This window comes from Dasypus novemcinctus, chromosome 7 (assembly GCF_030445035.2).
Source record: "Dasypus novemcinctus isolate mDasNov1 chromosome 7, mDasNov1.1.hap2, whole genome shotgun sequence".
NCBI classification, from domain to species: Eukaryota; Metazoa; Chordata; class Mammalia; order Cingulata; family Dasypodidae; genus Dasypus; species Dasypus novemcinctus.
The window spans coordinates 49,844,211-49,866,496 of NC_080679.1; the positions used below are offsets into that span (position 1 = coordinate 49,844,211).

A 22,286-nucleotide genomic window follows, 5' to 3' on the forward strand; every position below is an offset into this window, starting at 1 on the left:
AGTGTCCTTTCTTTTCAGTCTGAAGAATTCCCTTTAGCATTGATTGTAGGGCAGATCTCGTAGTAAGGAGCTCCCTCAACTTTTATCTGAGACTGTCTTAAATGAAAGAGGGTCTCAGTGGATATAAAATTCTTGGCTTGCTGTTTGTTTTCTTTCTGCACTTTAAGTATTTAGACCCATGTCTTCTCATCTTCATGATTTCTGATGAGAAATCGCCATTCAATCTAACTGGGACTCCCTTGTGTGTAACATGTTGCTTTTCTCTTGCTGCTTTCAAAACTCTCTCCTTGTCTTTGCATTCAATAGTATAATCAATATATGGTGGGGTTTATTTTTATTCATGTTTATCCTGTTTGGTATTCTCTGAGCTTCTTGGATGTGCATATTTACATCTTTCGCTATGTTTGGGAACTTCTCTGTCATTATTTCTTTGAGTCTTCCTTTTGCCCCTTTCTCTCTTTTCCTTCTGGTATTCTCACAATGCACATATGGGTACCCTTGATGTCCCAGAGGTGTCTTAGGGTATTTTTGCTTTTAATATTTCTTTTTTGCTTGTGCTTCTCAACCTGACTCATTTCAAATGTCTTGTCTTTGTGTTCACTGAAACTATCCTCTGTCAGCTGCACTCTGCTGTTGAAAACTTCCTCAACCTTTGTTCATTTCAGTTATTGTGATTTTCAACTCTAGTAGTTTTATTTGTTTCCTTTTTTAATATTTCTGCCTCTTTACTAGGACTCTCACTTTGCTTATTAATTGTTTTCTTGATATCCTTTAGTTTTTTCTCTGTGCTTTCTTTCATTTCCTTGAGTATTTTAAAGATCTTTTTAAAAGACTTGGTTGAATATGTCCATATTCACATCTTTTTCATTCATGTTTTCTCTATTTTTATCCTCTTTCTTTGGATGGGCAAGCATTTCCTATTTCTTTGTCTTGTACTCTTTTGCACACTGTATTTTTTCATGTAAACAAGTTTTTTAATAATTAATATTTTTATTAGAGAAGTTGTGAGCTTATAAAACAATCATGCATAACTTGCAAATTCCCATACATCACCCCTCCACAAACACCTTGCATTGTTATGGGACATTTCTTGCAGATTTTTCCATACACACCCCTATTATTACACCTTGTATTAGTATTGTACATTTGTTATATTTCATGAGAGAATGCACATATTTGTACTGATAACTACAGTTCATCATCGACTACATGGTTTACTGTGTTATACAGTCTCATACCTTGTACAGTCTATCCAAAGTGTACAGTCAGTTGGTTCTTACTTTCATCACAGAGTTGTGCAGCCTTCACCTCAGTAAATTTTTGCATGTTTTAATGTATTGTTGGATTCGATTAGTGAATATTTGTTGAATATTTTTTTGTCTGTATTCATTAGGGAAATGAGTCTGTAATTTGCTTTTTTAAAAAATATCTTCATCTGGCTTTAGTATTAGGGTGATGTTGGCTTCATAGAATGAGTTTGGTAGCATTCTAGTTCAATTTTTTGGAAGAGTTTGAGTAAGATTTCTATTAAATCTTCTTTGAAGGTTTGGTAGAATTCACCTGGTAGACCATCTGGTATTGGGTTTTTCATTTTGGGAATTGTTTGATGTGTGTTTCATTCTCTTTGCTTGTAATTCGTTTGTTAAGGTTTTCTTCTACTTCTAGGATTGGTGTAGGACAAATTCCTAGGAATTTGTCCATTTCATCTATATTGTCTATTTTGTTGGCATCCACTTGTTCATAGTATCTTCTTATGACCTCTTATTTCTGTGGGGTTAGTAATAACATCCTTGCTTTCATTTCTGGTTTTATTTATTTGTGTCTTTGCTCTTTTTTCTTTATCAGTCTAGCTACGGGTTTGTCAATTTTGTTGATCATCTTGAAGAACCTACTTTTTGTTTTGTCCTCTCTATTTATTTATTTGTTTGTTTGTTTCCCACCTCCTTGTGGCTTGTTTTTTGCTGTCTGTTCTCTGTATCCATTTGCTGCATGTGTGTCTGCTTTGTCTCCTTTTGTTGCATCTTGCTGCATCAGCTCTCCACCACGCATGGGCCATCAGCTCTCTGTGGCACGCGGGCCAGCTTGCCTTCACAAGGACGTGAACACAGGGCCTCCCATATGGTAAATGGGAGCCCAACTGATTGAGCCACAGCCGCTTCCCTTCTCTATTTTTTTTCTTCTCAATTTCATTTATTTCTGCTCTGATCTTTATTTCATTTCTTCTGCTAACTTTGAGAATAGTTTACTGTTCTTTTTCTCGTTCTTCCAGATGTTTAGTTAGATAATTGACTTTAGAACTTTTTAAATGTAAGCATTAAAGGCTATAAATTTTCCTCTCAGCACTGCCTTTGCTGTATACCATAGGTTTTGGTATGCTGTGTTCTCATTTTCATTCATTTCAATTTACTTATTGATTTTTCTTGCAATTTCTTCTTTGACCCAGTGGTTAAGTATGTTATTTAATCTCTATGCATTTGTGAATTTTTCCTTTTTCTGCCTCTTGATTTCTAGCTTCATTCCATTATGATCAGAAAAAGTGCTTTATATAATTTCAGTATTTTTAAATTTATTGAGATCTGTTTTGTAACCCAACATATGGTCTATCCTGGAGAAAGATCCATGTTCACTTGAGAAGAATGCATATTCTGCTGACTTAGGGTACAACTTTCTGTCTGTGTCTATTGGGTTTAGTTCATTTATCATATTATTCAATTCTCTGTTTCTTTATTGACCTTCTGCCCAGAAGTTGTATCCAATGATGAGAGTGTTTTATTGAAATCCAGTTCTTATTGTAGAGGCGTCTGTTTCTCCTTTCAGTTTTGCTAGTGTTTGCTTCATATATTTTGGGGCACCCTGGTTAGGTGTGTATACATTTATGATTGTTATTTCTTCTTGACAAACTGACCCTCTTAGGAATAATGTTCTTCCTTGTCTCTAATAACAGCTTTTCTTTTAAAGTCTATTTTATCTGATATAAGTTTAGCTACCCCAGCTTTCTTCTGGTTACTGCATGCATGGAATATCTTTTCCAGCCTTTCACTTTCAATCTATTTGTATCTTTGGGTCTAAGACGAGTCTCTTGTAAACAGCATATAGATGGCTCAGATGGATCCCTGAGACTGAGCTTTCCTGGACTGCCAGGCAAAAACATTCCTTTAGCTAACTGCCCCTACAACACTGAGGAACTGTAGTATCAAGTTTCCAGTGCTGCCGCCCCCCTCCCAGGAAGGTTGCGACAATGGCTTTGTCCACCTCTGCCTGGGGCAGGTTAAAACAACTGCTGCCCTCAGAGCTGGGCCCTCAACCTTCAGAATTTGTTAATCAAAAGCCATAACCAGTGATCAGCCATGCCCACCCTCGTGTTTCGGGGAGAGGAGTTTTCTGTCTCTGTCACCAATGAGCTAGCCAGGGTCTGGACCCCATGGCGACCTGCTGCAGGAATGGGGATATGCACCTGTCACCATCACACAGAGAGAGCAATTTGCAGTTCTTTACCATAATTTATCAGCTTCTTCCCCTTGCTCTTTCCTGGACACTGTACCGTGTTCTTCTGACCTCTGGAGTTTCAAAGTAGTTGCCTGTATAATAGTTGCTTTTGTGGGAAGCCTTATTCCTGGGGCTCCCTACTTTGCCATCGTCTCACAATCTTCCTCTGAACAACACCATTTAAAAATAGGTAAATAAATAAAAGACTCTAGTACTCCCCCGTCTCAGACTTAAGTTTTCGTTTTCCCCCTCGCCCCCACACTCTGCCACCCCAAGCCAATCTTTGTACTGAAGTGTCCACTTTTCCCTGCCTCTTCAAGCACTGGACAGAGGAGTAGGCTGAATCCATGAGATGCCCTTTCCACTTGGACCCCATTTTCCAAAAATACATTTCTGAATGTTCTTTGGAAGGAATTGTTGAAGACAGAGTTGGGGGTTCCTTTTGCAACCCTTTAAACTTGACTTTGTAAATTAGTGTTTGTTACAGGCTTATAAGTATACAGATATACATAACAATTTTAGTTCTATAGACTAATTGCTACTAGTTATATGCTTTCACATTTTGTATATTTTCAGAAACCACATGCTACAACTTATAATTCAGTGACAGAAGCAAGATACAGATTTATCTTGTTTTAAACAACCATAAAACATGAACCATATATTTTTGCAAAATATATATTAGAGATTTATCCACTTTTAAAATCACTTCTTAACTAAAAATTTCATGATAGAAAATCTTTAAAAAGCAGTTGCAATTTTTCTACAATTTTAAAGATATCAGTTTTATAAAATGATATGAACCATTCTGAATCCGTTATTTCAAACATTATATTTGCAATTGTAGTTATTTTTATGAAAGGGAGACACCAAAATTTTTTAAAATGCAGGGAGCCAGTGAAGTGGCCCCATGAAACTACAAACATAATCTTCATGAAATTCATTTCAATAGTGGGGAAAGAATAGGCTATGTGTAAAGGTTATGCCTATATTCAGTCACATGGAAAGGATCCTAAACTTTGGTCAGTTGAATTCCTTGGGATTATCTTAATATTGTATAAAAAGTAATAGGGAGAAGCAGATATAGCTCAGTGGTTAAGCACCTGCTTTGCATGTACGAGGTCCCAAATTCAGTCTGTGGTACCTCCTAAATAAAAAAAGAAAACAGGTAATTGGGATGTTACTGTTTACTGTTTTAGAAATCAGTCAATGGTATGAGCCATGGAAAACTTGGTCAATGGTTCTTTCTTTCTGGTCTAATTTCCATTGGTAACATTGACTTCATAGACTTGACCCAAGGTTATGTTTAATTAAATGAATTCATTCAGATAATTCAACTAGGAAAACTACTTTATGTTTACAGTACCATCTTTCAAGTTATTTTATACTGCAAAATCTTGAAGAAAATACTCCAGTATATACTAGCAACGTTTTTAAGAGTTATCCTTTTTAATATTTAGGTGGTGGTCGAAATCCAGTAACTCCTCGGTACATGCGACATTTCAATATTATAACAATCAATGAATTTAATGATAAATCCATGTTTACAATCTTCTCTAGAATATTAAACTGGCATTTTAAAATCTGGTAAGTAATTTAAAGTTTGTGTTTTTCTCTCATTTCCCAATTATATATTTGCTAACATTTTTCTTTTTTCATACTAATTTTCAGTTATAAATTTCCAGAAGAATTTCTAGATTTGACCACACCAATTGTAAAAGGTACAATGGCTCTGTACAAAGAAGCAATGAAGAATCTCTTGCCTACTCCAGCTAAATCTCACTACTTGTTCAACCTCCGTGATTTCTCTCGTGTTATTCAGGGTGTTTGTTTGTCAAGACCAGAAACAGCAGAAAGCAAAGAAGTGATTAAACGTCTTTGGGTTCATGAGGTAAATTTCCATGTTTTAAAATGTGATTATTTAAGAAACAAAAATTTTACCATGCCAAAACTGGGGTAAAAAGAAATATTCAGGAATTTATATTGCTCAAATGCATTCAGCTGTCCCGGTATTTTGAAAGCCAGTGATCAAGATGATTTTTTAAAAATATTGAACAATAAGATGTTTTGTGATGTTTAAAATTATTTATATTCCATTTTCAGAAATATCTATTGATTCATAGAATTTTCAAAGTAGGTATCACTTTGGGTCTATCTTGTTTAAGTGACTTAATCCTTGTTAGTTTAACTTCATATAATTTTGAGAAAGAATACTTTTTAAAGAGATGTTTTTATAAGAAGAAAATGGATTTGTTTATACTACTTATTTGTATTATTAGATGCTAAAAGAACTGCGAAGCAAACTAGTCTAGAATTCATACTTCGTTAGCACAGAAACTATATAAAATGTATTTTAGTCCTCTTTGGGAAAAGGTATGTGGATGAACATTTTCTTATAAAAACAAATACAGGGAGAGAAAGGAGAGAGGGAGAGAGAATATAAAAAAAATAGTTTAATAGTTTTGTAATGGGTAGAGAATGTGGGAAAGTTGGGAGAAAATATTCTTCCATTTTAAAAAAATATAAATAATATAGTTATTTTAATTTTAATAATGTAGTTATAAGAAACCTGGGAAATCAGAATGCTTTGCCTTTTAAAAACCATGTGCTACAGAGACATAAATTTTATTTTTTTGTTTGTTTTTTTTGTTTGTTTGTTTTTTTTAATTTTTTAATTTTTTATTGACTTTGTAATAATATTACATTAAAAATATATATGTGAGGTCCCATTCAACCCCATCCCCCCACCCCCCCTCCCCCCCCCAACAACACTCGTTCCCATCATCATGACACATCCATTGGATTTTGTAAGTACATCTTTGGGCACCTCTGCACCTCATATACATTGGTTCACATCATAGCCCATACTCTCCTCCATTCCATCCAGTGGGCCCTGTGAGGATTTACAATGTCCGGTGATTGCCTCTGAAGTACCATCCAGGGCAGCTCCATGTCCCAAAGACGCCTCCACCTCTCATCTCTTCCTGCCTTTCCCCATACCCTTCGTCCACTATGTCCACTTTTCCCATTCCAATGCCACCTCTTCTATGTGGACATTGGATTGGTTGTGTCCATTGCACCTCTATGTCAAGAGGAGGGTCAGATTCCACCTGGATGCTGGATGCAATCCTCCCATTTTCAGTTGTAATCACTCTAGGCTCCATGGTGTGGTGGTTGTCCTTCTTCAACTCCATCTTAGCTGAGTGTGGTAAGTCCAATAAATCAGATTGTAGGTGCTGGAGTCTGTTGAGGCTCAGGATCTGGCTATCACATTGTCAGTCCAGAGATTCAAATCCCCTAAATATATCTTAAACCCCAACATTAACTGCACCTCCAGCACATTGGCATGAAAGTCTTATGAAGGGAGATCCCATCTGAGTCCAGATTCATCACACATAAACACCATTTCCAAAGAGGGGCCATCTGCCCTGGTAGTTAACCCCATCGGCCATGACCATAACTCCCGTGGGTCTCTTTAGCCCTCAAAGGAACCAATATCTGGGGGTTGTATCTGCTTTATCTGTCTCTCTGACTCTGCTCAGTTGTGCATGGGGGCAAACCTTCTGCCAGCCTCCAGACTCTTTTTTAGAAACTCGTAGCCATATAAACTCATTTCTCCTTTCCATTTCCCCCTTACTTTAGGTCAAACAGCATTTTAAAGTCATGGTATTTTATGTAGACATGGATATTCTGCTGATCCGCATTGAACCTTCCGTATAAGGTCATTTTCCAGTTGCATCATCAGTTGGTAGTTGATAGTGGTCCCTCGTTGCCAGGGAGGCTCATCCCCGGGTGTCATGTCCCACGCTGGGGGGAAGGCATTGCATTTACATGCTGAGTTTGGCTTCTAGACTGGTCACATTTGAGTAACATGAAGGCTGACAGGAGGAAATTCCCAGGCACAAAGTTGTTCTAGGCCTTGTTCTTATTTTGGGTTTATCAGCTCACAAGCATAGTCATTAGCATCAGGGGCTCACTGTTGAACCCTCACTCCCTCCCGGTCCCCGCCACTGTACCTGGGAGACTGTCGCTGCTCCCCTAGGGACCACGACAGAGCACCACTGGCCAGGAACCCAGTACCCCCCCTACTGTGGTTTTTAATTGTTGCCACTATGAGTATATCCAAACATTACCATGCACCCTGGACATATGTTCTGTACAGCTCCCTGTCAGCCATATATCACCTGTCATTGGTACCCCATACCAGTATCCCTCCATTGCCATTGTTGAAACACTCTGTGATCCAGAACTCCCCGAAATTTGAAGCCCAATATAATTTCATGGTCCCTTACTAGGGAATGGCATATAGCGATGAGCTTAAAGGATAGATAAAGAACTTGGATAAAGTTAGATAAAGAACTTAGATAAAGAATGTTGACTTGAAAAAATTCCACATCCTATCTTTTTCTTTTCCCCCCCCCCCCCCCTAATTATTCAGCTTTTCTTCACAGGAGTCCTAGACCACAGCAATGTATATATATAATATACAGCACTCCCACACATCCACCAGAAAACCTTTTCCCTTCCACAGTGATACTCTTACGCCCTATTCATATCATATTTACTTAAATTTTAAAAGAACTTTTAAAAATTTAGTTTCTGTAGGTGTTTTAGATACATAATTTGATTCCCTAAATCCTCATATTTTCAAATATGTGTCCAAGCGAAGCTCCACTCCACTTGGTAATTTGGACTACAGCAAGATCCCATGTAAGGTCTGAAAAATGATCCTTTGGAGAAGGATGAGCTAGAGATTCTGGCTGTACTCCACTGTAGGTTAGTTGATTGGTTCCTGGGGCATAGACATAGGCTCTAACTTTGGTAAGCTATATGGGTAATAGAAATATGTTGAAATATGGAAAGGAAGAGGAACTAGAGAAGAAGATGCCATGGAATTCACTGAAGGAGGGAATTGCCTAAGACAGAATTTTGTCCCTGTCTGAACCTTATTCTTGGAAACAACTGGCATGCTCCCATCTCAGGAACTTTACCCTTGATATTCCTTCTGCTTATAACACTCTTTCCCTCCTTATCTAAAAGGCTCATTCACTTACCTCTTTAAGATCTCTGCTCAAAAGTCCTCCTATCTTAGAGGCTAGCCTTGGGCCTTCCTTTCCTCTAATACCTCCTTTTTTAAAAATTTTTAATTTTTTTTAGATACTGGGACAGGGGATTGAACCCTGGACCTCATCTGTGGGAGGCTGGTGCTCAACCACCGAGCCACATTGGTTCCCTTGAGTTGGCTATTTCATTTGCTCACCTGTTGTTTGTTTTTTGTTTTTGTTTTCTCTAGGCGGCACCAGGAACCGAACCTGGGACCACCCATGTGGGAGATAGAGGCTCAACTGCTTGAACCTATCCGCTCCCCCTGCATACCTCTTAATAACTTACTTTGCTTTATTCTTTGTAACACTGGACATCACCTGACATTTATATATTTATTTGCTTATTTATTTTCTTTACTAGAATAGAAACTTAGTGAGAGCAGAAACTTTATTCACTGCTGTCCCCAATGTCTGGCATATGGCAGGTACTCTAAATATTGTCAAATGAGTACATAAAGGGAGGAAGGGAGAAAGAGAGGAAGGAAGACTTATTATACATCATAACAGGCTTTGTTGTTTGGGATTATACATGCTGTTGCTTTCTTCCAATCATGGGAGCAGTCTGTATGTGCTATTGTGTATTTATGGTATATATGATTACGTTATAGCATTTTTCAGATCCCACGCTACCGTAGATGACAGATTTTTTAGCTTTGACAATGATTCTTGGGCTCTTTGACCTTTAATGAGTTTCATGACATAATTGAACCAAAATTATAATTTGTAATGAATACTTCAAGTTTATATGCTTGAAGTAATGAGTTTGGACACAGCTCAAAACTGCAATAGTATCCTTTTTTCAGAGGAATTCAGAACAAATGTGCAGTCCTTGCAGTGTCCCATATGAGCTTTATTTCTGCTTTTCCTCCTAGATCCCTTGGATTGCCTTCTGCTCTCACCCTCTCACTCTTCCCCAGCACATAGGCCTTCCGGCTCTTCTCTGGCCTGGAATGCTCTTACACCAGATATTCATCCTCTGGGCTAGCTCCCAGCCTGTCTTTGATCAAATCTCTCCTCAGTGAGGCCTCCCCTGACCCCTCTCTTCCATACTACAGCCTGCCATCTCCCCCTTCCACTCCTAGCAGTTCCAAGCATTCTTATCCTGCTCTATTTTGCTTATTTCCCTATCATTTATCATCTTCTAGCATGCTATATATTTAATTTATTATGTTTACTGCCCATCTCTTTCAGATAGCATGGAAGCTCCCTGAGGGCAGAGAGTTTCTTCACTGATTTATTTTCAGTGCTTAAACACATAAAAATAGCTCAACAATATTTCAAAAAATATGAAGTGTTTGAACTTGACATTTTAATTAGGACTTTCATTCCAGAAAGATTTGTTGAATGTCTAAGGTGTGTCAGACACTACTTTATGTGTCTTTTCACTTTCCTTACCTCTTTACCAAGCTGGAAGAACTAATGTAATTTCTCTGAATGTTTTTTCAAAGATATAAAATTGACATACTGTTTCTCATTCCCTTTGGCCTCTCAATGGCTCTCAAAGTTAGTGTGCACATCATCTACTTTTCTTGTTAATAAAGAATATTCCATACAAACAACCAAAGAAAAAATTTAATGGGTTTCATCAAATTTTTAAAAAATTGTGCTTCAAAGGACTCTCTCAAGAAAGCGAAAAGACAAACCACAGATTGGGAGAAAATATTTGCAAATCATAAATCTGATAAAGGTCTAGTATCCAGAATATATAAAGTACCAATTCATGCTATAACATGGATGAACATTAAAAATATTATGCCGAATGAAAGACACCAGAGGCCACATAAAGTGTGATTCTTTGTATATGAAATGTCTGGGTTAGACATATCCACAGAAACAAAGTACTTCAGTGGTTGCCAGGGTCTGGTGAGAAAGGGCAACATGGAGTGTATTAGTCAGGGTTCTCCAGGGAACCAGGACTGACAGGAGATATATATGTGTGTGTGTATATATATATATATTTATATATGATGTAAATATTATAAGACTTGTTATAGGAGTTGGCTCATGCAACTGTGGGGATGGGCAGGTCTGAATTCCACAGGGCCAACTGCAAGCTGGAAACTCCACTGAAGGTTTTCAATGAATTCCCCAGGAGACGCTGGATGACTGAAGCAGAGATGGAAATTTTCCCTCCTGGCTGCTGAAATCATCATTTCTCCTTTTAAGGCCTTTAACTGGTTGGATGAAACTTCTCCCATTGTATTGAAGGCAATCCCCTTAGTTGATAGATATAATCAGTTATGTATCAGTCAACTCACTTGTTTTTTAATGCACAAAACATCCTCACAGTAACAATCAGGCTAGTTCTTGTTTGAAAAAACAACTGGACATGATAACCTAGCCAAATTGACATGTGAACTTAACCATGACAGGGTAATGGGTACAGAGTTTTCTTTTTGGTGTGATGAGAATGTTCTGGAATCGATAGTGGTGATGGCTGCATAACTTTATGAATATACTCAAATCCAGTGAATTACATACTTCAAACGGGTGAATTTTATGGTACTATGCTCAATTTAAAAATCTACAATCAAGGTTTTGAAGTAAAATAAAATTAAAGCACATATACAATGTAAATATGCCAGAAATTACATCCTTTACAACTATTTAGATTTATAATAAAAAAAATTACCTATTGACTTAAAAATGTGAAAGGGTGGCGATAGAATTGAGGGCAGGCTATTAATAGGCAGAAGCATGAGGGCATCTGCTAAGGTGCTGGAAATATGCTATATCTTGATCTTAGTGGTAGTTACATGGGTATATAAATGTGTAAAAATTTATTGAACTGTACTCTTAAGATTTATGTACATTATATAAGGAAAAGAACAAAATGGATATTTCTATACACCACCCCCAATGATTTTGAGTTAGGAGAATATATATTACTATTCTAGTAACATACATACAACCTAAAATTTCCATTTTAAGCATATTCAAATATTTTCCTTTTTCATTTTTTAGAACTGAGGGTAACTGTTATTCCAAATATACAAGATCAAAATTAGTATTTAAATTGTCAGTTTGGATTGTTTGGCTAAACTTCAATAAAGCCCATAAAAATATTCTGAGAATAATTTATATTATTTGAGATTCACACATAAATTTTTTTTTAAATTAGAAGAATCAATTCTAAAGCCACTTTCTAATTACCATCCAGGTCCTCAGAGTGTATTATGATCGCCTTCTGGATAACACAGACAGAAGTTGGCTTGTCAGCTACATTCAGGAAGTTTTGAAAACATATATGAATGATAATTTTCATGAACTTTTTCAAAGTCTGGATTTTGATAATGATGGAGTGGTGGAAGAAGATGACTTACGTAGCTTAATGTTTTGTGATTTCCACGATCTGCAGAGGGAGGACACCAACTACAGAGAAGTTGCAAATGTGGATGATCTTCGAGTGATAGTAGAAAGTCACCTAGAAGAATACAACAATATGAGCAAAAAAACCATGAACCTTGTCTTATTCCGCTTTGCCATAGAACACATTTGTAGAATTTCCAGGATCCTGAAGCAGCCTCGCAGCCATGCTCTTCTAGTCGGTGTTGGAGGGAGTGGGAGGCAGTCTGTCACCAGATTAGCTGCACACATGGCTGATTATTTACTCTTCCAGGTTGAGCTCTCCAAAGGCTATGGTACCACTGAGTGGCATGAAGATTTAAAAGTGATCTTGAGGAGGTGCTCCGAAGGTGACATGCAGGGTGTCTTTCTGTTTACAGATACGCAGATTAAAAGAGAGTCATTTCTAGAAGATGTCAACAATTTGCTAAATGCCGGGGAGGTTCCAAATCTCTTTGCCCTTGATGAGAAGCAAGAAATATGTGAAAAGATGCGCCAGTTAGATCGCCAACGGGATAAAACCAAACAGACAGATGGCACCCCTATTGCTCTTTTCAACATGTTTATTGATCGCTGCCGCAATCAACTCCACGTAGTCCTTGCCATGAGTCCCATAGGAGATGCATTTCGGAATCGGCTTAGAAAGTTCCCTGCTCTTGTTAACTGCTGTACTATTGACTGGTTTCAGGTATTACCATATTAATTTTAGATAGGCTTTTAGAAATGTTGAATTGTCTTCATGACTCATTTTGTAGATTTCCTCCAAAAAAAGGTAGTTTAGCAGAATTTTCTGATCAATGTTGATGGATTCTATGATGTTATAAGTCAAGAAGTCATAATAATAGAGAAATATTTTATTAATTGCATATGTAGTCATTACTTTAATGTATTATAGGATATTTTTATTTTTATTTTTATTTTTTTAATTTTTTTATTTTTTATTGACTTTGTAATAATATTACATTAAAAATATATATGTGAGGTCCCATTCAACCCCACCCCCCCACCCCCCCTCTCCCCCCCCCCCCAACAACACTCGTTCCCATCATCATGACACATCCATTGGATTTGGTAAGTACATCTTTGGGCACCTCTGCACCTCATATACATTGGTTCACATCATGGCCCATACTCTCCTCTATTCCATCATGTAGGCCCTGTGAGGATTTACAATGTCCGGTGATTACCTCTGAAGCACCATCCAGGGCAGCTCCATGTCCCGAAGACGCCTCCACCTCTCATCTCTTCCTGCCTTTCCCCATACCCTTTGTCGTTATAGGATATTTTTAGATAATGTATATGAGCCAGGGTTCTGGCAGGAAACAGAATACTCTCAAAGGCTTCGCTGAGGAAAGCGTAATTAATGGACTACCCCCGGAGGAGTAGGTGGGCTTACAAGAACTGAAAGAGGGTGGTCGGTCATGTAGTAAGTGTAGAGCAATAGCAGGAAGTTGTTAGGACCCCTGAGTGTAGAAGGCCATAGGGAGGGGATGTTGCCACTGGAGCTCTGAGAGGGTTTGGCACAGAAGTAGGAACCACAGCCCTAGAACTCAGCCACTGCTGGAAAGGAAGGGAGGGTATGAGTATTCACCTTCCGCCATCTAATCTTACCATTAGCCACACCCAACAGGGAGCGAAAAGTAAGAAAGCCTGAGCTATGCTTTTTTGTAGTAAAGTTCAGCATCAAGAAGCACAGAGCAGGGTAGAAAAGGGCAAAGAATGGGTTGGGTTAGAAAGGTGCTACAAAAGGAGAATAACTAGTTCAAAATGAAAAGTAATTTGTTTCTCCCCTCTAACTTTTAACAGTGTATAACAATGCATTCTCCATACGTGTAGTAGGAAATTAATGGGCTTTGATAGCAGCCATATGTGTGAGATCCAACACATAAGCAGTTATGATCTTGGGGAATTTACTTAGCCTCTCTGTACCTCCATTTCCTGATAAACTTGGTTATTTCAAGCACCACATATTTATTGAACCCTTGCTTTGAGCCAAGTCTCATTTTAAAATCTGGAGATGAAGAGGTAAGTAAGATAGACAAGACCTCTGCTCTCCTTCAGCTTACTTTCTACAGACAAATAAATGAGCAAAATATAATTACATCATATAAGATGATATGATTGAAAGTAACTCAGAGGCTACCCTGGATTAAGTGGCCAGAAAAACGCTTTCCTAAAAGGTAACCTTTAAGAGTAAACCTGAAAGACAAAAAGAGCCAGTAACAAGAAGACGTGGGCAGAGACCATAGGCTAGTATAGGCAAGGGGCCAGGAAAACCAGGGTGGGCAGGCAGAGTACTGACAGAGCAACAGTATAGGCTAGGTCAGCAAGGTGGGAGGGCCAGATCAGGGAGAGATTCGCAGATTGGTTTGGGGGCAATCTCAGGTAGAGGCTTGCCAGTGGGTTTGGAGTATAAGTATTCTGGAAAGTCATCGATGGATTATAAACCGCAGAGTGATATCGGCCGATCTAGATTTTGAAAAATTCACTCTGGTAACCATAGGGAGAATGGTGTGGGGCAGGTCCAAGAGTGGCTGCAGGGAGACCCGTAGGGACACTTCTGGAATATGCTGAATAGGAGATAATGCAGACGCGTTAGGATAGATACAGAAAGAAGTGAAAGGATTGGGGAACTATTTTTGAGGACATGCCTATAGAACTTGCTTATGGGATGGATGGAGGGGTGAGAAAGGAGAGAGTGATTCAGGACGATTCCTTCATGAGCAACAGGGTAGATGGTGGTGACGTTTGCTAAGTAGGGGAAGACGATGGGTGGAGCAATTTTGATGGGAAATATAGGAACCTTGTTTTGTTCTTCACTTTGAGATGCTTGTAAGCCAACCAAGAGAAATCAAGGAAGTAGTTCATTGTTTTATTCTGGAGTGTAAGGGAAAGAGTGGTAACATTTACCTCAGAGGATTGTTATGAGAACTAAATGAGATGACATCGGTAACGGGTGCTCAGAAATAGACATTCCATATATTTTGGTTCTTTTCCCTTTCCTTGCTCCTTGCAATACTCATGGACAGTTTCTCCAATCCCTGAATAAACCTTGAAGAACTTGCATTACCTACACTAGTTACTGGCTCCATGCCCTAGGAATACAAGTTCTTGGAGCAAGTTCCTCTCTCCCACACCATCCCCAGACCATTCTCCTCCATCTCCAACTTCCATATGTTGTAAAGGGCTGCAGTAGTAACAGATTGACATCGGTGACTTTGATCAAATCCTAAATCATTTATCTTAAATTTAGTCATGGCCTGAAGATGCACTACAGGCAGTTGCCTCACGCTTCTTAGAAGATACTGAAATGTCAGAAGAAATACAAGATGGCTGTATTGATATGTGTAAAAGCTTCCATACATCTACTATAAATTTGTCAGAATCCTTCTATATTGAACTTCAAAGATACAATTATGTGACTCCCACCTCTTATCTTGAGCTACTTTCTACCTTCAAACTGTTGTTAGAGAAGAAAAGAAGGTAAAAATGAAATTTCATATTTCTACAAAAGCTATGGTGGTTTAAAAATAATTGTGTACAAAAATGATATAACTGTGATGAGATTTATTTCATATAAACATATGTGAGTTTTGTTGAATCTTTAGGTGATTTAATCCACAAACATTTTGAACGTAGAAACAGGGTCTTATTCTTTCATTTACACGTAGTGTCCAGCACTACATGCATTATCATACTTGTTGAAAGAATGAAGGCATGCCACTTGGTGCTGTAGGAAGACCCCAGGAGATTTTGATAGTGAGTTGGGGTAAACATCCCTAGAGAGCAATTTTTCTTCAATAAGAAATTAGATAATAGATAAGCCCTTCTCTTTGGATACTGAACAGCTGAAACCCCAGAGATAGCCACTCACTATACATGGCCAGCTTACTTCTCTAAACTCTCATTTGGAAACATCAATATAAGCATCAATAAACGTATTCACAAGAGGAAGTGTCAGAAGGAGAGTTATGTTCTTGAGTTTTTCCAAAAATGTCTTTGGTTCTAAAAATTAATGCTCGTTCTCTCCATATATATTCCAAAATTTAAAAGCTTATTAATATTAAGCTATAAAGTTAGAAGTTTAGAAGATATTAGTAGTCACTTTAAGGGACGTCTTTGATTAATATTTGTGCACATTCAGAAATTTAAGGTTTTTATGTTGCATTTATAATTTTAATAAATTATTTTCCTTTTAAGTTTGGATTAAATTTATCAGACCTTCCTCAGTATTTAAATAATCTATCAGTCTAGTAAATTAAACTTATACATGATGATCCTTGTGTTCTTTTAAATGTTTGAATGTGTTGTATAAATGGGATGTGATTTTGACTTAAAACACAAATTTAGTTCTGTTGCACAATTGCACAATTAAAATTGGAATTACAAGGTTGACTTGTTATCTAACAGACCAAATTCTTCTATATATTAAAAAATACTTAAAATACCAAATGTACACAGATTTCTTAACATAAAAATATTAATTTTGTGTGATTTATGTATCTTTAAAAAAATTTTTTTTAATCATAAAAAATAGTACTCTGAGTTTGATTTTGTATATATTTTATAGTTAATTCTAATCTTCCTGTGGGTAACACACCATCACAAGCATTTTGAAGCATGCGTTTTCATATTGACCAGGACGCTATCCTGGTACTGATAGGACGCTCCTCATCCCTTTTATAGTGACTGTTGCAATACAGACCCAAGTGGGGGTGTCACAGCTTTCCTAGTCAATGTAGTCCACACCCTGGGTTTGAGTCTTATCGTTAGTAATTCTTTTATCTACCTAGAGAAGTCTGCAACTCCCACAAAAAAGCTGCTTTATAACTTGGCAGGATTTTATTTCTTTAGCTCTTAAGACAATTATCCGCCCATGTAGATCTTATCTTTACCTCAATGGAACACTGCTTTGTCTTTATCACACCTATTAGATCAACAATTAAAAACTCCTAGAGAAACAGATTTGATTTTGGATATCACTCGTGACTTTAATTATGTGCCCACAATATTTAAGACCAACCAAACTGAAAGAGAGTTTATATTAAAATGACATACAAACTTGTAGGAAAGCTGAAAGAGCAATAGTTTCCTGGGTGTTTTCAGATATTCGCCTTTCAAATTTTCCTTTTTTTAAAAATTTCTTTCATCTCAACTAGAATTCCTAGCTTGTAGTTTACCTTCCCTTAACAGCTAAAGTCTTCAGCTCTCTTTATCACCAGAGAGTGCTCTAATCTAGAAGCAAATTATTACATCACCTGCCGGGAAAGCAGTAGTTTATCTAACAAAGTGTTGCAATAGGATGAACCGCCATACTGTAGCTGCCTCATGCTGGCATCATTGGGATCTTCCCTGTGTTTGTTCCATGAGGTTTCAGCTGAAACTTAACTCACAGATAATATGGTAAAGTAAATCTAATCCCCTCGGTTCCCATTACTGTCAAGTTTTTACTCTGAGAGGATATGACATGTGACAAAAACATTGAAAATAATATTTTTTGGACACTGAAGTCAGTTTAGAAAAAATTATTATAAAAAGTTTTAAGGAAAAATAGTGTTGTTGGAATAAACTTCCCAAAGTGATTAGTTTTGGAGGTTTATCATTCATTTTAATGCAGGAGACTCCTTGCCTTATGCCTAGTGAGTTTTTAAAAAATTTCTATTATAAGACTAGACATTGTGCTTAGTGCTGGAAACAGAAACAAGACATACTCCCTGTTCTTAATTATGCAGAATCCACATTCTAGAGTTCATCTTTTTTGACAAATTAATATATGTGGAAATCTTTAGACTACTCCATTAGTTTTGTCTTCAAAAAGTCTGAAAAGCTCAAGAACACTTAATTTAAAAAATTAATAGGAGTGGAAATGAATAGAAAATGATGTAATGGTGGAATAATGTCAGTAAAACAAAACATCACTCTGCTAGGCACTGTTGAGCTACTAATAAGAAAATGCTTTTTTTCTTTGAAGTGGAAGAAAAATCCTTGTGACTGACCTTGGTTTATGGTCTTGCTTTCAGTGAGGTAATGAAAATGAAAAGGAGGTATGAAGTGGGATTGGATAAGCTGGAGTCTGCTTCATCTCAAGTAGCCACAATGCAAACTGAGTTGGAGGCTCTGCATCCTCAGTTAAAAGTTGCCAGCAAAGAGGTTGATGAAATGATGGCTATCATTGAGAGGGAGTCTATAGAAGTTGCCAAAACAGAAAAAATAGTGAAAGCTGATGAAACCATAGCAAATGAACAAGCTATGGCTGCCAAAGCCATCAAAGATGAATGTGATGCTGACCTGGCAGAGGCTTTGCCAATACTAGAGTCAGCGCTAAGTGCCCTTGATACCCTCACTGCACAGGTAAGTGCACATTCATCAGCTTGCTAGGGAACATGTCATCACAGCTCAAAAAATATTTCACATTGCCTGATACAATATAGTTTGTCTCTCCAAATTAGTCTCAAAATTTAATTGAAGATGGCAAAAAGATTCCCTAATTCCTCTTGGGGGAGTGGGGGAGATATGCACATGCCTGGCTCAGACAATTTTGAGAAAGATGAGAGCTGCCAGATGTTATAACCTACCTAAAACAACATTTAGTACAAGAACTATGTTCTACAATTTTGCACTATAGTAATAGAGTCACAAGACCCAAATATTTAAATTGATTCTAAGGCATGCCTTTATCATAGGGTTTTTAGACATTTCTGTAATTGGGATATGTCTCACAATAGATGTGATAAAGTATTGTTTCAATATTTGCTTTTTTTTTCCTTGGTGATCTATAAAACAATGTGTCTTGCAATCATATTTTCTAATATGTTTTTAGATTTGATGAAATGTATTAGATGTTAAGATGTGAATTTTTAAAAATAAAAAGTAGAAATTTGGTTGATGGGATTGGAAGGAGAATGTTAGATTCTTTCTTCACATCTTATTCCATAATTGATTTCAGATTGATTGAAAATGTAAATTTAAATGGTTATATTGTTATGGAATAGTTGAAAATGTAGCTCAAAATGTTTATAATATTTAGGTGGACTACAACCTAGGACTTACCTGGTATGAGAAAAATCAGAAAGAAAATCACTGAGCAATATTATTTAGAATGCATATGCTCCGAATATTCATTTTTATTTTTCATAATTAAAAAATTTAGGCGTGATTCATTTTAATACCTAAAAATCTGTAAATTTTGTTTGACATAAACACTATGGATAGGGAAGCGGGTTTGGCCCAATGAATAGGACGTCTGCTGACCACATGGGAGGTCCAAGGTTCAAACCCAGGGCCTCCTGACCCCTGTGATGAGCTGACCCACGCGCAGAGCTGAATGCATGCAGGGAGTGCTGTGCCATACAGGGGTGTCCCCCACGTAGGGGAGCCCCACGTGCAAGGAATGCACCCCGTAAGGAAAGCTGCACAGCACAAAAAAAATGCAGCCTGCCCAAGGATGGCGTCGCACACACGGAGAGCTGACACAGCAAGATGACGCAATAAACACTATGGATAGAATTTTAGAAATATGGGGGTGGGGAGGGGTAGAGAGCATACAAAGGATTAATATGCCTTCTATGATATAAAGAGCTCTTATAAATCAAGAAAAAAGTAGCTGTAAAATAGAATAGTAAATGATAAAGAGGTAATTCACAAAAGAAGAAAGGCAAATAGTCAAACATATGAAAAGCTGTTCCACCTCACCTGTATTTAAAGAAATATAGATTAAAGCAAGTTTTTCTTTTGCCTATCAGAATGCCTGCTAGTGCTGCTGATGGTATAGTAAAACAAGAACCCTTGTATCCTTTCTAGAAAACAATTTATTAGTATTTGTTAAATGCTTTGTAAAAGGTAGAAAATGACAAGTGAATCATTTTTTTAATGTTTATTTTTAATGAGTGGATTTTACAGATACATCATAATAAATTGTTCTGCTACATTTTAAAAAATAGGGGATAATGTGGGAGAAGAGGAGGATATATGGGAATCCCTCATATTTTCGGTGTAACTTTCCTGTAATCCAAAACCTCTTTAAAAATAAAGTTTATTATATATTTTTAAAAGGTAGAAAATACTTAAACATGGCAGTTGAAACAAATAAGAATAAAGAGCATAGATATTATGTTAGAATTATGATTTGTATCTAAAGAATGCTACGCAACCATTAAAAATAACGATGTAAATGTTACTAGCATGGAGGGATGTTCACTATATATTGTTAATGAAATAGAGTGGCTTTTAAAACAGTATGTACCTTATGTATACTATGATTCCATTGGTTAAAATGTAGCATTTTTACTGCTTTGTAGCATATACACATGAAAAAGATAGAGAAGAATATAAATGAAGATGTTTACAGAGGTGAATTATTATAGCAGGATTATAGGAGACCTTTATATATAATAATTGTTCAGTGTTTTTCTAATGTTCATGATAAGTATCTGTATTTAAGAACCTACAAAACTCACTTTGTGAATATTTAGATCTCCTTTTTTATGTGTTTTTGAAGTAGACTCATGCCACAAGTATCTCATATAGTGTACCTTCCTGTTATTCTTTTCTTTTATTAGACATGTTATAGGTTTATAGAAAAATCATGCAGAAAATAGAGTTCCCATATGCTCCTCACACACACAGTTTTACCTATGATTAAAGATTTGCATTTAGTGTGCTAACTTTGCTACAGTTGGCGAAAATTTATACTATTAACTAGTGTCGATGGTCCACTGTGACATACAGTCCTATGGTTTTTTTTAAAAAAAAGATTATTCTGGTAACATATATACAACCGAGAATATCTCCCTTTAACTACATTCTACTATCTAATTAATTAGTGTTCATTAACTTCACAATATTATACTACCATCACCACCATAAATTGCCAGAGCTTTTCCATCACCCAAACAGAAACTGTATGAATTAAGCAACACGCTCCATCCCTTACTGTACCACTGTCCCTGGTAAGTTGTATTCTAGTTTCTGATTCTATGAATTTGTTTATTCTAATTATTTCACATTAATGAGACCATAGGATATTTGTCCTTTCGTGTCTGGCTTATTTCACTCAACATGATGTATTCAAGGTTCATCCATGTTCTTGTATGTATGACAACTTCATTCCTTTTTACGACTGAATAATAATCTATTGTATGTATATACCATATATTACTTATCCATTCATCTGTTGATGGCCACTTAAGATGGTGCTTCCATCTTTCAGAAATTGTGAATATTGTTGCTATGACCATAGATGTGCAAATATCTGTTCTAGACCCTGCTTTCCATATATAACTAGAAATGGGATTCCTGGGTCAAATAGTAATACTAAACTTTCTGAGGAACTGCCAAACTCTTTTCCACAGTGGCTGCACCATTTCACATTCCCACCAACAATGAATAAGTGTTCCTCTTTCTCTACATACCCTCTAACATTTGTAATTTTCTGTTTTTTAATAGTAGCCATTCTGTTGGGTGTGAAAAGGTAACTCATTGTGCTTTTGATTTATATTCCCCTGATAGCTAATGACGATGAACATCTTTTCACGTGCTTTTTGGCCATTCATATATCTTCTTTAGAGAAATGTCTATTCAAGTCTTTCATTCATTTTTAAATTGGGTTGTCTTTTTTATTGTTGAGTTGTAGAATTTCTTCATATATTCTGGATATTAAGCCCTTATTGAATACATGGTTTCCAAATATTTCCTCCCATTCTGTATGTTGTGGTTCTACTTTTCTGTTAAAGTCCTTTGATGCATAACATTTTTAATTTTGATGAGGTCCTATAGATCTTTTTTTTTTTTACTTGTGCTTTGGGTATAGACTCTAAGAAACCGTGACCTGATACAAGGTCCTGAAGATGCTTCCTTATGTTTTATACTAGGAGTCTTATAGTTCTGGTTCTTATATTTGGGTCTTTGCTCCATTTTGAGTTGATTTTTGTGTATAGTATGAGTTGGGGATCCACCTTCACTCTTTCGCATCTTGATATCCAGTATTACCCAGCACCATTTGTGGAAGAGACTCTTCTTTCACGGATGAGTGGATTTGGTACCTTGTCAAAAATCAATAGGCCATAGATGTGAGGGTTTATTCCTGAACTCTCGATTTGATTCCTTTGGTAATTATGTCTGTCCTTGTGCCAGTATCATGCTGTCTTGATTACAGTCACTGTGTAATATATTTTGAAATCCAGAAGTGCGATTCCTCCAACTTTATTCTTCTTTTCAAGACAGTTTTGGCTATTCAGAGTCTTTTACCTTTCCACATAGATTTGATAATTGGATTTTCCATTTCTGCAAAAAAAAAAAAAAAAGCTGTTAGGATTTTAATTGGTATTGCAATAAATCTATAAACTGACATCT

At 36.8% G+C, this 22,286-nt stretch overlaps 1 protein-coding gene across 1 annotated transcript in view; it reads left to right on the top strand.

The window, feature by feature from the left end:
- DNAH7 (dynein axonemal heavy chain 7) overlaps positions 1-22,286 on the top strand; it is a 334,263-nt gene that overhangs the window by 184,867 nt on the left and 127,110 nt on the right. The window contains exons 39-43 of the mRNA XM_058300437.1: positions 4,947-5,073; positions 5,158-5,377; positions 11,752-12,624; positions 15,190-15,419; positions 17,957-18,287. Of these exons, the coding sequence (XP_058156420.1) occupies positions 4,947-5,073; positions 5,158-5,377; positions 11,752-12,624; positions 15,190-15,419; positions 17,957-18,287 (1,781 nt within the window). The remainder of the gene's footprint in view (positions 1-4,946; positions 5,074-5,157; positions 5,378-11,751; positions 12,625-15,189; positions 15,420-17,956; positions 18,288-22,286) is intronic.